General features: G+C 33.0%; 2 protein-coding genes across 2 annotated transcripts; both read right to left on the bottom strand.

The window, feature by feature from the left end:
* otub1a (OTU deubiquitinase, ubiquitin aldehyde binding 1a) lies at positions 1-9,727 on the bottom strand. The gene is given in 7 exon segments (NM_001002411.2): positions 1-542; positions 2,745-2,939; positions 5,424-5,508; positions 7,454-7,572; positions 7,735-7,833; positions 9,194-9,255; positions 9,658-9,727. Coding segments are annotated over 7 exon segments (804 nt in total). The 5' UTR covers positions 9,704-9,727; the 3' UTR covers positions 1-344.
* Positions 9,728-11,361: 1,634 nt separating this feature from the next.
* cox8a (cytochrome c oxidase subunit 8A) lies at positions 11,362-15,951 on the bottom strand. The gene is given in 2 exon segments (NM_001303053.1): positions 11,362-11,733; positions 15,725-15,951. Coding segments are annotated over 2 exon segments (231 nt in total). The 5' UTR covers positions 15,845-15,951; the 3' UTR covers positions 11,362-11,622.
* Positions 15,952-16,891: the final 940 nt, after the last annotated feature.

Here is a 16,891-nt window from a genome sequence, read left to right as displayed (position 1 = left end):
TACTGCAAGTTCTTTTTATTCTCATGAAAGTCAAATACAGTCAAAGATGATAAAGCAATCACGCTCCTATCATAAATGACAGGGAGATTTTTAACTACAAGAATCAATCAAACAAACAAACTCTAAATGAAGTAACCATATACAACTGAAGAACAAAAAAGATGCAGGTTATTCAAAGGAAAAACTGTACAATGTCCAGTGCCTGATGATATAGAGCAGATTCTCCAAAAAGAGTCTTTAGGGCGGGAGGGTTGTCAGGAAGTTTTGCAGTGTTGCGTGTTGGTGTTCACATTTCACAGGTTGGAGTCGAGTCAAACCCACAGCACAGAGACCTGCTGCTTCCGCTACTTGTACAGTATGTCGTAATGGCCTGGTCGGTACAGGAGGAAAATCTTGGGCTCTCCGCCTTCAGGAAAGATGTGGTGATTGACCGTTCCTCCTTCTCCTCGGTCCATGTACTCCACCTGGATGCAGACGCCCAGAGCCTGAGCCAGGGCTATGATGTGGATGTGGTCGCTCTCTTTGGACATGGGCTCCACCTCCTGGTCCAAAACAGAAGCACAGGCTAGTTTGAAAATGTTGCAAAGTCATTGAGGGTACATTTACATTGACATCAGTAATCGAATTACTTACCTTTATCAGAATAAGACTATATTATGATTCACGGCGTCTACACTGATCGATTAATGCGCTGTTACATCCTCACACAAAGCCATTCAACGTTGCCGCTAGAATTCCACATTTTATCAGACAGTTCATAAAGGTAGCATTCAAATGTTTGTCACGCTATACGTGAAAAAGTTGGCAGCGGATACAAAAGCCATAATGCTCTTTTTGTTCACTCTAGTGTGCTGATGCGCCACAAAAATGCAGGGATAAAAGTCCTACACACTGATAACATGTGTGTGCATGTCTCCACTGCACTTCAAAATTGTGACTAAAATAGGAAGAGTCAACATATTCATTCAACTTGTGTTTACTTTGAGTATGAATTCAGCCAGATTAAAGAAATCAGAAATCTCATAGAAGATATCAGAGTATTGTCTTAAAATATTGTCTTGAATATTGTTGTCCTTGTAAATGTACTGAATATCCTGCGCTTAGATAATGTGATTACTTGTGTTTACTTTGACTATGACTTTAGTCGGATTTAAGGATTATTTCATCCCAAAAAATTATTCTGTTATTAATTACTCGCCCTCATGTCGTTCCGATGCCCAAAGACTTTTATAAATCCTTGGAGGACAAATTAAGGTATTTTAGATTAAATCTAAGCTCTCTGACCCTCCACAGACAGCAAAAGCCCATCTTTTTATTTCAAAACATTTTATGTGTCTTTATTTGTTTTGCAATATTTTGCTTGCATTTAATAGTATTATCTTTCAATTTCTAAATATGTTTGGTGACTAAAATAATATTTTAATAAATATATCTGTTTAATAGATTCGAAAACATTAGGAAACAACATTAAAGAGAACTTTTGTGTGCAAAAGAAAATTTGTTTCCCAACGTTTTCTTATCCATGTCAGATCAGGATGTGTATTAAATATGAATAATAAAATGTATTTTTCCATTAGAGTCAGCAGTGCAATATGTAAGTGTCATATTGCTGGTATTAAACACACACCCTAATCTGATGTTTATTACATACAGTGTTCAGCATAGTTAAGTACACCCTATTTTGAAAATAAATATTTTTATCTATATATTGATATTTTTCTCAGTGAATATAGGCAATGTATTTTGGTGCTTTTAAACAAAACAGATTTATTAAACAGATATATTTATTAAAATAATATTTTAGTCACCAAACAAATGTAGAAATTGAAAATAATACAATGAAATGCAAGTAAAATATTGCAAAACAAATTACAACCTACGAAATTTCAACTTAATCTTCCTTTTTTTTTTTTTGCTTCTCTTAATTTTTCCTCCTTTTTAAATTCGTATTTAATATTTGTCTATAATATTTTTATTTGGGTTTACTAGTTTATGGACCATTATTGTAAATAATTTTGTCAGATAAGCTTCAATACTGACTAATCTAGAATACATGCACAAATATAATATTGCAAAGCTTCCTATTAAAAATATGAATTTAAAAGAGAGATTTATGAGGGATGTACTTATATATGCTAAGCACTGTAGGCCAGGGGTGTCAAGCTCAATTGCTGGAGGGCTGCAGCCCTGGAGTTTAGTTCCAGCCCTGCTTCAACACACCTATTCATAGATATCAAACAAGCCTAAAGCATTCAATAAGTTTGTTGGGGTGTGTTTAATTAGGGTTGGAAGTTGAAACTACACTGTGCAGAGCTGCGGCCCTTCAGGAGTTTGACAGCTGTGACATAGGCAAACAAAAGTTTTTTGGTATATAAAAGATTTTGGAGCATCTTTGTATGACTACATTTCAACCACTGAAGTCACAAAGAACGTTTTCCGGACTTTGAATGTATCAGGACTCTTGCTGTCTATATAGGGTTAGAGAGCTCCTGGACTTCATATAAAACATCTTTCTTGTGTTCCAAAGATGAATGCAAGTCTTGGTGGTTTAAAACAACACAAGGGAGTTAATTATTACTGAATTTTTACTTTTGAAAAACTAACTCTCAAAAGAAGACACTCTTGTTAATCAATGTATTGTCTAATCATTTAAATAGTATTGGTCAATATATAAACACTTTAAGAAGAAAGTGTTACCGTGGTGGAGCTGGGTGAAAATGAATCCTGCTGTGGTTGAAGGTTACCTGTTGGCAGAACTCTCGAACAGTGCGTCCGCCCTCGATGAAGTGCTGGAAAAAGTCTTCCTCTCTCTGCAGGTACCCGGAGGTCACCAGCCGCAGGTAGACGACCAGATAATCTGACACGCTCTGCTCATTGAAGGAGGTGAGCAGCTCACCTACAGACGTTTGCTTATCACAGGCCTCAATCAGGTCCATGAACTGCAGCAAACAGACAAGAGGAAATTAATCATCCAATAAATATATTAATGAGAGAAAGGACAGAACAAAAAGGGGAAAACAGTTTTGACATCTTAAATGTATCAACTGTATTATGGAATTATAATTAGAGATGCACTAAAACAGGGCTATTCAATTAGTTTGTCATGGGGGCCGGTTCATGAAAAGCATCCCAAACGAAGGGCCGGAGAGATGTGACTTGCTATATGAGTGATGACACAACTGCATATAAGAGCCCATATGCTGTATTTGTGCTCATTAAGACACCCACATTGGCTTTTTCTACATTAAAATGTTAATAGATTGTATTTTAAAACAACTGCATTGTCCAATTGACTTTTTTTGTTTACAAACTTTCGAAATGTTGTATTTCGCACAACAAAAGCAGTGCATTGCTGAAGTAGGCTTCTTCTACATTCAGACACATTCATATGTCATGTTTTGAACAGCAAAACAATTCTTGATGCAACATTATAGATTTTGGTTGTAAGATATAGTCTGAAGAATAATCATGCTTTCACGGTTATCACGTCTAATGTAAATTAAGAACAGCAAGCTTTATATTAGGGAAGCAGCTATTTAGATTAACTGTTGTTATCATCTGGGTTTATGCAGATATAATCATTTTAATAATAATTAGTCTAACATAAATTTTGTTTACATTGCACTAAAAGACACGCACAACTCTATCCATGAGATGTTTTCTACTGTGTGCGCCCAGACAGGCAAGCGCATTGCTCCGCTTGTGCGCGCATATTGTCATTCTTACATTAGAAATAACAAACTTGCAAGCGGAAAAGATGTGATATGGGAACGGCCGCTGCTATAGCGCACAGTTGGCAACTTGTCATAACTTTTCCATGCAACAGAAATGTGGATTAGAGAAGCCTTTATGATTAATTAACTGTGACACATTAAAGCGCAGGTAATAGTAAAATCAGCTAATCGTTGCATCCCAATAAATGATAACAGTGCATTGTACAAATTTTCTACAAAACATATCCAAATGTTTTTCGGCTGTCCGCACCACCCGCTTATGGTGGCTCAAGCTCTGCGCAGCCTCTGCAGCTCATACTGAATTAAACAGACGCACGTCACTTTAAAGCTAGCGGCCATTTTTCGACTGAACTAAATTTATGTTTATGTCTTGGTCACACTATTTGGAGGGCCAGAACAACAAATTGACTAGCCCTGCACTAAAACTAATTTTAGGACAAAATTTTGTCAAAAATTAAAACTAAAATAGTATATCTATATTAAAATGAAATGAAATTAATTGTATTTTTATATTTAAGTTATGTTGAATTTGTTGAAACTATCAAAGTGGACAGCTACTGTGAAATCCTTGCCTTTCAAACTAAATTTATTTCAAGCAGACATGTTAAGTTGGGTGTTAACTTTAACTTTGGATGCACATTTACGTGGCATCCAAAGTTAAAGTATAAAAAGTGTATTAAACAAATAGTAATGGATAAAGTAAGAGGAAGAAAGGTGGTATATATGTTTGCTTTGCATACTTTTTCTTCTGGCTAAAAACACATGAAGCCATTTATAGAGGCTGAAAATCTGGTGCATCTAGAAATATAATGGCGATGCAAAAAAGCTGGACTAAAACTAATTAGTTATTTAAGTGTAATACTGCTGAACTGTACATGAAAAAAGCTACAATTGACCTGTGGTCTCACTATAGAATTTGAGCACTAAAAATGTTTTGTTATGGTCTCGAAATGATTTCACACTCACACACCTTTTTTGAATAAACATAAATGTAACATAGAATCATAAATCCAAAACAGAAAACTAAACTCATAATGGTGTGGAATCATTTGTAGGGTAGTACATTTTCATTTTTTGGTGAACTATCCCTTTAAAACCTTCAACTTTACTCACCCTAAATTCTTTCCTGAAGCTAAGACATTTGTTCACCTTTAGAACCCAAATTACTATTTATTTTTTACCAAATCTGAGTTATTTCTGTGACTCTTTTAAATCCCATAATGTTCATGAAAAAGGTACAATAAATCCATTTAACCCGAGCAGTTTAATGGCACACACTTGTATTACATGAACATATATAATTTAGGCTTTATTCACATTTAAACTGTATCAGTGAACAAACAGAAGTTCAGGCAAACCTGACTGAATGTTATTGGTTTCCATGTGCCAGGCAAGCATGCTAAATCGAATCTGCTCTCATATAAAACTATTCTACAGAATCTCTACAGAAGACTTGGATTGCTCAGTTCATATGGATATATTTTGAATCATTTTACAGTGCTTCAAAGCATCAGATTTTTAGGTGAATAGATTGCCGCTTGAGGGACAAATCTCTCAGCAAAGTGAAAAATGAAACGAGGATGAGAAAAGGACAACCTTTTTATTATAGAATGAACTAAATTTTAATTAACAACATGGATCTTCTAGAATAACACAGAATGTTTAGTTCATATTCCTCCAAAGACGTACCGTGTTGTGAAAGTCTTCAATGGTGAACTCTGTGAAACCCTGGCTGACCAGATCCAGTTTACTCTTGGCAGCGATTGCCTTGAACCTGCCAAATGAACAAAAACCAACAGATTCTGTGCTAGTTTACAGGAGCTACCTGAGAGCATTCATAATTTCACGTAAATGATCTTAACAGGCTTGACATAACAAGCAGCTTGTCTGACCACAATGGCTATGTTTACATGCACCCATTACCGTCAATCCCAATGAATTGAATCTGATCGTAGATCTGCTTACATGTAATCTAAACATTGTAATCTGATTCAATTGTCCGTTTATGCATGTTTTATATACATTCCCATTAAACTGTTTGTGTTAACAAATTATTAGGTTCAATGCAGATAAAAATTTAGATCATTTTTTTTTTTATTTTTAAAGCAAGCTATAGTGTCTCAAAATAAAAATATCAGTTTTCATTTAATTTCATCACTGACATTATATTTCAAAATCACTATATAAATATAAAATGCAAATTATATGTAAATATTTATCTACATATATTTATCTAGTTTTTTTTTACAGTATTTGTGCATTTAAACATTTATAAATAAATATACACAGTACACACAAATATATTATGTAAATACAAACATTTATCTTTTGAGATTAATCGTTGGACAGCACTAATATAACAAGCACTTTATATAATATAGTCATGCATATATTTATATACACAACAATTTACACAATACGCTCAAATATATTTAGTAAATATAAACTTATTTTGCATTCTTTGATATATATTTATTTTTCCTCCTCTTTTTGGCATTAGCAAGTCTTATTTTTTCCAGAAATTCATCACTTCATACTAATTTCTAATATTTTACTTCTACTGTTTATTTTATTTAATTATTAATTTCTATTGAGGATACAGTGCATTTTAAAAAAAAAATAAAGCTACCTCATAAAAAATATACAGCAAGCAGTTTTACTCACTTTATCATGAATCTATCAAAACATGCAAAGGTTAATTCATGTCAACATTGGGACACATGCACAGTGCATAGACATTTGAATATGACTGAGAAAGACAGTCAGATTCGAGCTTTTACATGGTCTTTGCTGCTGGATCAGACTTTAAAAAAGTATCAAATTCAATTGAAATTTCATTCAGACTGAGCTTATTTGGATAGATTAATGTGTTTTACATGAATGTTTTATTCCAATTAAACTTTAAATCCGACAACGTATTCATTATGCGGGCACAAGTAAACATAGCCAATGAAAAATGATGTGACAATGGCTGCCAATTATAAAGCATTTACCATCTTAAAGGACCACTTCATTGCAAAATTAAAATTCTGTCAGCGTTTCCTCACATTAATGACAATCCAGAGAGCGTGAAAGACTTTTGTTTATGTTCAGAATATAATTAGAAGCGAGTTGTAATAAAATCAGGAAAGATTTATGTTCCTCGACTTAAATTCTATTCATGCAAGATACTAAATTTAAACACTTTTCAAAATTAAAAAAATATATATTTTTAAGCAGGTTTTAGGTAAACAAGTTGTCAGCAGAGGAACATAAATTCAGAATTGAGTTCTGAAGTAAAGCAAAAGTCTTGTGCATTCTTGTGCACCATAATTTGGTGATTAAATGATGGCTGAATTTTCATTTCGGATTGAACTAAAGGATATTATTATACACAAATTTTAATTCTGTCATCATTTAATCATGCTCTAATTATTCTAAACTTAATTTTCTTCTGTAAACAGAAGATATTTTGATAGAAAACGGTATCCTTCGACTTTCAACTAGGGATCTAACTGACTACTAGTTTACAATATTCTTAAATATATATTTTCTTTAACTCACAAATGTTTTTAACCACTTGAGGTTTAGCATTTATTGAAAATGCTGTTTTTTTTTAGCTGAACCCTTAAGCATCCAGCTTTATGAAGCAATATCCATTCATATTCATTCATTCATTTAGACACATAAACAGCTGATGTTAATTCATTGGATCTGAATGTAGACTATCAGAAGTTTACCGGTGTAATTCTTTACTGTCTTCAAGTAAAGACTCCAGATGTGAGAAACCAAAGGCTCTATAGAAACAGTTTCCATCTGGTCGCGTTTTGCGTACAGAAGAGTACTTCTTCTGCAAATCCTGTTGACAGCAACATTTATAACAGATAACAGAGATTAAATGTATTTGTGCATTAAACACTACTCTTTTAGCTTTAGTGTATAAGATAAGGGGATAAGACAAAGATGATAGTTTACGCATAACAACCTATAAGCATTGACTCTGAATGGAAGCTAGACTTACTCTTATCTTCTGCTGGTAAATGGTGTCTTCGTCAGCATATTCTCGCTTAAGCACAGATAACTCCTGTCTTTCTGACACCAGAGAAATGCTGGTTGCTATCTGCAATGATATTCACGATGGGTTACAGTTTGAAACACTTTTTAAATGAGTAAGCAAAATATGTACAACAAGTGAGTGTAAATGGGCTGAAATGAAAGAAATAAGCAGGGTTTCAACAACTTTAGATTCCTTTCTTTTTATTATTTAGATTTTTATCATGTTAAAATGTCTGTATCATTTTTACACATTTTCAGTTTTAGTTTTACTTCAAGTCATAGTCTTAAAATATGTTTAGTTTTGTTTATTTAGGTATAACTAAAATACTATTATATGTATTATTAATATTTTCATTTTTATCATGTGTTAAAATGCCTGTATCATTTTTACACATCTTTATTTCAGTTTTAGTTCAAGTCATAGTCATAAAATATATTAAGTTTTATTCATTTGGGTATAACTAAAATACTATTGTATAAATTAATAATATTATCATTTTTATCATGTGTTAAAATGTCTCAATATCTTATTTACACATCTTTATTTCAGTTTTACTTCAAGTCTTTTTATTTATTAAGGTGAAACTAAAATAATATATGTATTAATAATATTTTCATTTTTATCATGTTAAAATGTCTCAATATCATATTTACACGTCTTTATTTCAGTTTTACTTCACGTCATAGTCTTAAAATATATTTAGTTTCATTTATTTAGGTATAACTAAAATAATATACATATTAATGATATTTTCGTTTTCATGTGTTAAAATGTTTTGATTTTTTTATACATTTTTATTTCAGCTTTACTTCAAGCGATAGTCTAATTTACTTTTATTTATTTTGGCATAACTAAAATACGATTATATGTATTAATAATATTTTTATCATGCATTAAATGTCTCAATATAATTTTTAAACATCTTTATTTCAGTTTTACTTTAAGTGATAGTCTTAAAATATGTTTAGTTTTATTGTTTTAGGTATAACTAAAATACTATTACAATATTTTTTATTTTATCATGTGTTAAATATCTTTTTTTTTTTTTTTAACAGTTTTTTGTTCCACTTTTACTTCAAGTCATAGTCTTAAAATACGTTTATTTTTATCCATTTTGGAATAACTAAAATACTATTCTATGTATTATAAATATTTTAATTTTTATCATGTTAAAGTGTCTCGATATCATTTTTACACATTTTTATTTTAGTCTTACTTCAAGTCAAACTAAATGGAAATAACAAATGTTGCCCGGGCATGTTGCCTTCCTGAAGTACATAAATCCTGTTTTATTCTGAAGGTTTTAATAAAATATATTTTTTCGAACTTACACAAATTCCACTGTACCAAAACAAAACCATCAATATTAACGTTACCCTAAGAACATGTCAAATTTCATAACAGAATTGAACACCACATTTACCTCTTGTTGAATTTTATCTTGCTGTGCAATAATGGCTTCATCATATGCGAGACAATTCAGCCCTGTTAAGAGAAAAAAAAAACATTAAGCCGATGATATTGACGAATATATCGATGCATTGACAAAACAGGCAAACAAATAAATATTTAATTTTATCGCTGTTAATACGAGCGTAATTATGTTTCTGCTTTTGTTTCCATGTGCAATTGATTTGTATGTTTATGTGTCACAAGAAAAACACATTTGTTTGTTAAACAGTTATACTGACTAAGCAAAAACAACTGCTTTGAAACATAAACAATGAACCCTCTGCTATTGTTATTAGCAGGATAGCAATGCGCTAACTGCTCGTCTCTTAACTTATGCGCCTCCGCCAACTCAAAATAACACCAGGATGTGCAAGTCGACACGAATCAAAATCAATTCTGGCCAAAACGCAATTAAACCTTATTTAATATTCTCACCATCAGCCTCCTTTTGAGAGATCTCCTGCTGTTGCTCTTCCGCCATGTTCCAGCTGAACAGTCATTTCCGGTCACCTGATTGACAGGCACCGCTTGAGATGAATCGACTTCCGGTCAACAAACTTTACCTGAACGCACGTTTCGAACATTGTTTTTTTCTTGTAAAAGCTACATGTAAGTACATTTCTCGACATTGTTACAAATAATTTAGAATGACCACCAAGTAAACATATAAGGCCCTAGAGAAAAACTCATTTTCTAAGCGTCTTTAAAATAAGGCTTAATATATACAAACAACTAAATTCTGAATATTATTTAATATTGTTTTTTAACATTCAGTTTACACAATGTTCATATATGTGGAGCTTTTAAAAAAGAATTGGTTAGAATAACAAAATAAATGTACATTAATTGTGATTTGGTGTCTACTAGGCATGGGACGATAACTGTTTTCAACATAACTGTTACCACGCTTTGGAAAAGGGTTTTAAAACTGCCCAAACTTTCTGCAAACCGTTCTGAAGGTATGTGTAAGATTTTTATTTACTTTTTTTAGGACAACAGTATCTTCAGGAGAAAAAAAAATCAAAAGAAGCCCTTTTAAATGGTAATAAAATGTGATTTGAAACTATTGAAGACAGCTGACTTAAATGATTGATTTAAATGATTCAGCCTGACATGTTCATTGCTCCAAAATAATTGAAATGTTTCTCGAAATAAAATATATTGTGGTAAAAGGGGGAAAAGGTTTTTGTTTTTAACTACACATTTTAAAAGAATGTTTTAAAGCAGTAATCACAATCAAGTAAAATAGTGATAGGTTCAAGGTTATCATACCGTCAGAATCTTTTACCGGCCCATGCCTAGTGTCTACCAAACACTGATTACTGAACTCTTCTGACATCAAACGATGGTATTGTGCACTGTGTTGCCCAAAAGTGAATATAAAATGCCCAAACGCATCTTATTTGTGTTAACTTCTTAAAGTCAAGTGCTGTTTTGGGCTTTCCGCCTGTCCAAATTTGAAAGCTACCCAAATTCACATGCAGAGGTGTAAATACAAAAGTTTGGTATCATTTTAAAGAAAGCCCCTTCAATTTTTATAAAACACTGTTGTAAGTGAATAGAATAATTGTATATTTTGTCTGTGTTATAATAAACCACATCAAAAAAGAGGCGCTTTTATTTATTTTTTTGTAAACTCAAATTTGAAAGAGTACCTTTTAGGTTCTGTGTGGTCTAAGTTTCTGTAATTAATTTAGGTGGTTCCTGCACGTGTCAGTAATCATAGGAAAAAAAGAAATATGTCTCGATCATAATCTTTGTAAAAGTTATTCTTTTCCAACTGATAAGAGAATAGAACCAGGGTATTGGGCCAGTATGGACCTTTAAAATTTAAAGAATGCAGAAGTAAATGACATCACAGACCCGGTACCAGACCAAACAAGAAATCAAAACAATCACACAATTATTAATATTATTTCATTAAATGTAAAAATGCTTTTGTGAGCACTTCTGATAAAAGGTCCAAAAGTTTTGTTGACTGTTTCTAACATTTAACTTATATTTGTTGCACAAGCCTTGCAAATATACCTTAAATAAATAGCTTTCAAACAGGATTTTCTTAGTTAGAAAAAGTGCATTATATTGTGTTTAGTTCCACTACTGTCAATAGTAAAAGCAAAATGAGAGCCAAAGATAATGTAAGATTTAAATAATGGTTTATTTCAGATGTAACAGCTTCAGGTTGAGAGAATTGACACACCCATTATTCTATGTTATTAAACAGTTGACAACAAGGAGCAAACAGCTCAGCGTAAAGAAGACCGGAGTGTCTGGAGGAATGGAGAGGTAGCTGGGTGCCTCAAAGAAGAGAAGTTGTGCAGGTAAATCTGTGCGATGGTGGTCCCGACATGTTAAAAGCGATAAAACCGGACAAACTGCTTTCAGTCCATGACAGATGGATCACTCAGACTCGACCGAGTCCCTCTTCTTGTAGTTCTCCAGGTTGGACAGAACCCATCCGGCTGGTCCCAGGATGGCCAGAGTGAATATGGCCAGAGCGGCTGTTGTCTCCTGTAGAAACACACAATAAATGTGGGTGTTAGGCTGGTACACATTGTTTTTTCACTGTAATTTCCAGTATAGAAGTCATATAAGATTATTACAACATATGCACTAGTCAAGTTTACAGAATTGAGCTGTAATTTATTTATTAAACATTTATTCTGTAGCTAAGGCTTTTTAATCCCCAAAACTTTAATATATATATATATATATATATATATATATATATATATATATATATATATATATATATATATATATTTTATTTAACCTCCTTCAGACAATCTAATACTATTGTCAAAAAAACATTCGACAAGATGTTTAACTAATACTGTGTTACTTGGTGATTAATAGTCAATAAATATACCAAAACTTTTACCACTTTTAGCAAACCTATTTAATAGCTTTAGTCAAGTTCTGAAATAAGTCATTCTGTGAAATGATGTGGCTTCTTACACAGAATAAAGCGTGCAACATTTTTTTATAATAGCATTCGAAGCAGATGCTGCAGATTCTGAAGCATATGTTGTTGTGGTCAATCCCGTTGAATCAAATGAAAGCAGTTTAATGTTCTGTTTGTCTTGCGCTACAAAGATTTACCATTGAGTGTTATTTCCTTGTTTTTTGGGGGCATATTTGGTTGGTTGGTGTAACTCATGAGGGAGAGCGCACCTTTGGAGTACATTTTCACATCACCATACTTTCCTCACATGATGTGCAAGACATTCGCAGCTTTTGCAAAATTGCAAATATGATTTTATGTTGATATACATCATTCAGTCCTAGTTTTGTCCATTCTTTTACATGGCAATGGCATTTTGAGAACTTAAAACAGGTTTTAAAGAGTGCTTTTAAAAATTATGCCATTATCTTTTCTGTGTAAACATTCAAAAAGGGAATCGTTGAAAACGGTGATGATACTATGTGTGTGTAAAGGCTGGGACACACCAAGCTGACAGTCGGCCGTTGGACTTTGTCAGGCCAGCCAGTTAGTTTGGTGTGTTTCACACATCATCTCTTGACGGGTTAAATGTTGGATCAAGTTGGCATGATTCAACATGTAGAATCTGCTAAAGAGTGTGCCATGGTTGGTTATTATTCAGCAAAATAAGAACATGAACAAAAACAGAGCATAAAGATTCTAGGTGAAATTTCACAACATTTCTCAAATACTTGCAACAATATGGATAATTAGATTATCAGACATATTTGCATAAATGAACCTCTCCATGGTGAAAGACAATTACTGTGGGACAAAAAGTACTAAATGCTCCTTTGTTTTTATGCTTTGCAAAATAGTTGCATTGCAATTCTCTTTTAATGATTCTGGATCAATTCTCACGAGTTCAGAATTGATTCTGTATTCAAATTAGTTTTGTTTTATGTTGATTGGTTGCAACAATTTGGGCCTGTGCTGGCACCTGCTCTAAACAGAAACAAAAGGCTAATCGGCCCACATATGCATGCTGCAGAATTTGCTTTATTTGTACAGATGGATAATTACAGACAGTGCTTCTGATCTGTTTTGTGGCCGCATTCCTTCCGAAAGTGGTGCCATGCTGTGCTACTCGTCCATTATGCCCAATGGATTTATAATCACTAAAGAATGCAAACAGGATACAAGATGTGGACAGGATTAATTGAACAATTTAACTCGATTGAAATTAATGAGCGGTTATTTTATATATATATATATTTTTTTTTATGCCTTCATAGTTCACTGACAAGTTTTGTACAAAGTAAATATGCTCACAAATTACAAGTGAGATATTTCTGAATGAAGGGTGCATTACTTGTTTTTAAAATAATTGAAGGAAACAAAAACTACTATGATTATTTATCCAAAACCAAACAAAAAGTACTCAGGGGTAGCTCAAATATTTTGTCGGTGCTCTTTTTGTAAGGGATTCACCAAAATAACAACCGAAATCAGTCCGAGGCACTGGAAAAATGTGGAATATTTAAAAAGCCTTTGTTCACATCGCTAAACCTTAAAAAACCTACATGTTTCGGCAAGGAACTGCCTTCATCAGGGAAACTGTCATACTATGATTATTTATTGAACATCAACGTTGATGAAATCAAAATACATTGCCCAACAATTACTTTTTTCTTATAAAATGGAAAATATGCCATCTCAACACATTTCTGGCGCAGCTATCAATCATCTTCAATCTAGTGCAAAGTAAGGCTTAAGAATGGGTCCATCGTCCTACTTGACCAGAGATCAGTTGTGGCTGCAAAGTGGCCAAAGCAGTATAAATCAGCCTTAAAGGCTTTACTTACAGGCTGGTTCATTCTTCTGCGTCGAGTGATGCCTTACATATAGCCATGCATTTACACTTGAGCATGCTGTTTGTGCTGCTCTGCAATAACTCCATCGATGTACTGGCTGGCAGCGTATTTTTATGTTACTGTATCCAGTTTCTGTGTGTTTTCCACTGTGATTGTGCGAGGGCTGTACTGGACCATACACATGCGTTTGATGCAGAAGTATAACGGATGGCTTAATAGATCGGGGTCATGTGACTCCACACACGGTAGGAAAAGTAATTTAAAATGAGATTGATTATAGGTTCTCAATGTCGATTTCGATTACATTTTGATTACTTTTCGATTAATCGGCCAGCCCTAGCTCAGTGTTCTTTAACATTTTCTTAATGTTATAAACGAGTTAAAAAATTGTTATGCTATTTTTCCCTTGCAAAATAAATATTTTTTTTTTTATGGAATGTTTTTTGTTATTGTTTTTTTTTTTTAGTAGTTGGCTTAATTACATTCAGAGCTTATTAATCCTGAATAATTCTTAAAATGATATTTAAGATGACAGTACTGTAATAAAGAGATTCCAATTGTTAAACAAAAGTATACGTAGAAACTCTACTTCTGATTAAAATGTAAAGTTGTAAAGATATTATGCACAGCAGAAGAAATTGGAAAAAGATAAGTTAGGAATCACTTTTGGAATCGGATCGTGACCCACAGAATAAGATTAGATCTTGAAGTCCCCTTAAGATTTCTACCCCTAGTAATTATTAGATATACATGTTAATACTAGTACTTACAGCTGCAAGTATGTACAATACAGATGTTACTTATAAGATAATAAGTGTTTAATACTAATAAGTGTTTCACATGCACGGTCATTACAATAACTGGGTAATGACTAGGAACTAAACTTGCTACCTAACCTTATGTAGTTACCATATACAACAAAATACTTTTTTCTTTTTTTTTAATGAACACTGTAAATACTCATTAAGTACAAACTGTAAAATATAGTGCAACCATTTAGTTTTTTTTTTTACTAGTATTACTTATAGTATTTATAAATAACAGTTTGTAATTCTATAAATATATATATATATATATATATATATATATATATATATATATATATATATATATATATATATATATATATATATATATTTATTTATTTATTCTTAGTATCTATTATATATGTATGACAATAAAATAAATCAGTTTATCAAATACTATTGTCTTTTAGGTATTCGTAACTACAGATTACTAATATCTAATAATGAGTATTAACTACTGAAGAATAAGTAATAACGTTATTATTTAATAATGAATAAGTAAAACTGCTAAATGGAAAATATTTCTTTCGTATCTAAAAATTAGAACTTGTAACATGAAAAACAAAGCTAGTATATTTAATCAAATTTATGTAGTTTACAACCTATTTAGCATAGAGTGCCGTGATCCATCGTATCAAAACCACGACCTTGTGAATAACCGCTAAAGATTTCAGCGGGTGAGGTTTTCAGTAGAGTCTTACACCCAAAACATCGTTAATACAACAGTGCAAAAATATACCGTTACATATTCTCTTTTAACATCTAAACACAAAGTCAACCGATTTGGTTTGCGCGTTTGGCTATGTTGCAATCACAGTGAGTTTAAAAATGAAGGCTATGCAGATTACGGCCTGCCCTTCACGAGCTCTAGAGACCAGCGGCATTCGTCTGATACTCACAACGGGCCCCAGCGCCTCCTTCGCGGGTCGCGTAACGAGGTTGGCTCGCTGGGTGATCGTGGATCCCCGCAGAACCGGAGCGGCGCGGACGCGAGCTAGTCCCCTCAGAAGTCCAGACATCTTGCTGCTCTCAAATCGAGTATGTAATGATGACCAGGAAGAGAAAAGTGATACCGGAATCTGCTGCAAGGGTGCAGCGAGCGCTCATGGGAAACGTCAGCTTGTTTTGTGGGTGTTGTAGTTTTTGCGCCTGAGCCATTTGTACTGTTGTTAGTTAGTCCAATGTTTCCCAACCCTGTTCCTGGAGGCGCACCAACAGTACATATTTTTGATGTCTCCCTTGTTTGACTTATAAACTTCAAGTTTTGGAATCTCTTCTAATGTTTTTATGATTCGATTCAGGTGTGTTTGATTAGAGAAAGGTTGAAAACCTGTATGTGTGTCTTATAGGAACAGGGTTGGGAAACTCTGAGTTAAACTGTTTAAAAACAAACTTAAAATCATGCACTGTCACTATTACACATAATTTAGTTTGGTTACTACATCTGGGTGGTTATGCAATAGTGACAGTGTTTCTTCGTGTTGACATAGTTAAATGGTGACTGAATAAATGTCACTTACGTGTTACATAAATGTCTGAGTTTGTAGAAACTGATGAGTTTAGCAGAACTTGTGCCAACTGACGCAAAACGACCAAGTAACTATGATCTGTAAAGGATACATTTACTGTTTAAGTATTAAACAGATGTTACGCTCCAGGTCAGACTGACATGTTTTTATTTTTGAGTTGTCGGAATATGTTAAATTGTTTGTTGTTTTAATTTTATTTATGAATGCATATCACTTAAACATCTTCATTTTGACCAACTAATTATAAAGTTGTTTACGCAGCTTCACAGACAGAAGAAGAAAAGAAAAACAGAATTATCAGTTTTTCTGTCCCTATAGCCACAACCAAAATATTACACTTAAACTCTTTAGGTGTGCCATTTATTTCTATTTTAAGATGGAACTATGCTTATTTGAACAATTACACCTTTTAGAGTAATCTCCATTGCATAATTATGTATAGAATTACCAGCACCCCAAAATTGTTTGTATTTACAGCCTTAAAGAGGGAAAGTGCTTTATTTTGAGGTCAAAACAGATTTTTTTGTATTCATATGA

This window comes from Danio rerio, chromosome 21 (assembly GCF_049306965.1).
Source record: "Danio rerio strain Tuebingen ecotype United States chromosome 21, GRCz12tu, whole genome shotgun sequence".
Classification (NCBI taxonomy): domain Eukaryota; kingdom Metazoa; phylum Chordata; class Actinopteri; order Cypriniformes; family Danionidae; genus Danio; species Danio rerio.
The sequence above is the reverse complement of the archived record's forward strand: the minus strand, read 5'-3'. Positions and strand labels throughout refer to the sequence as shown.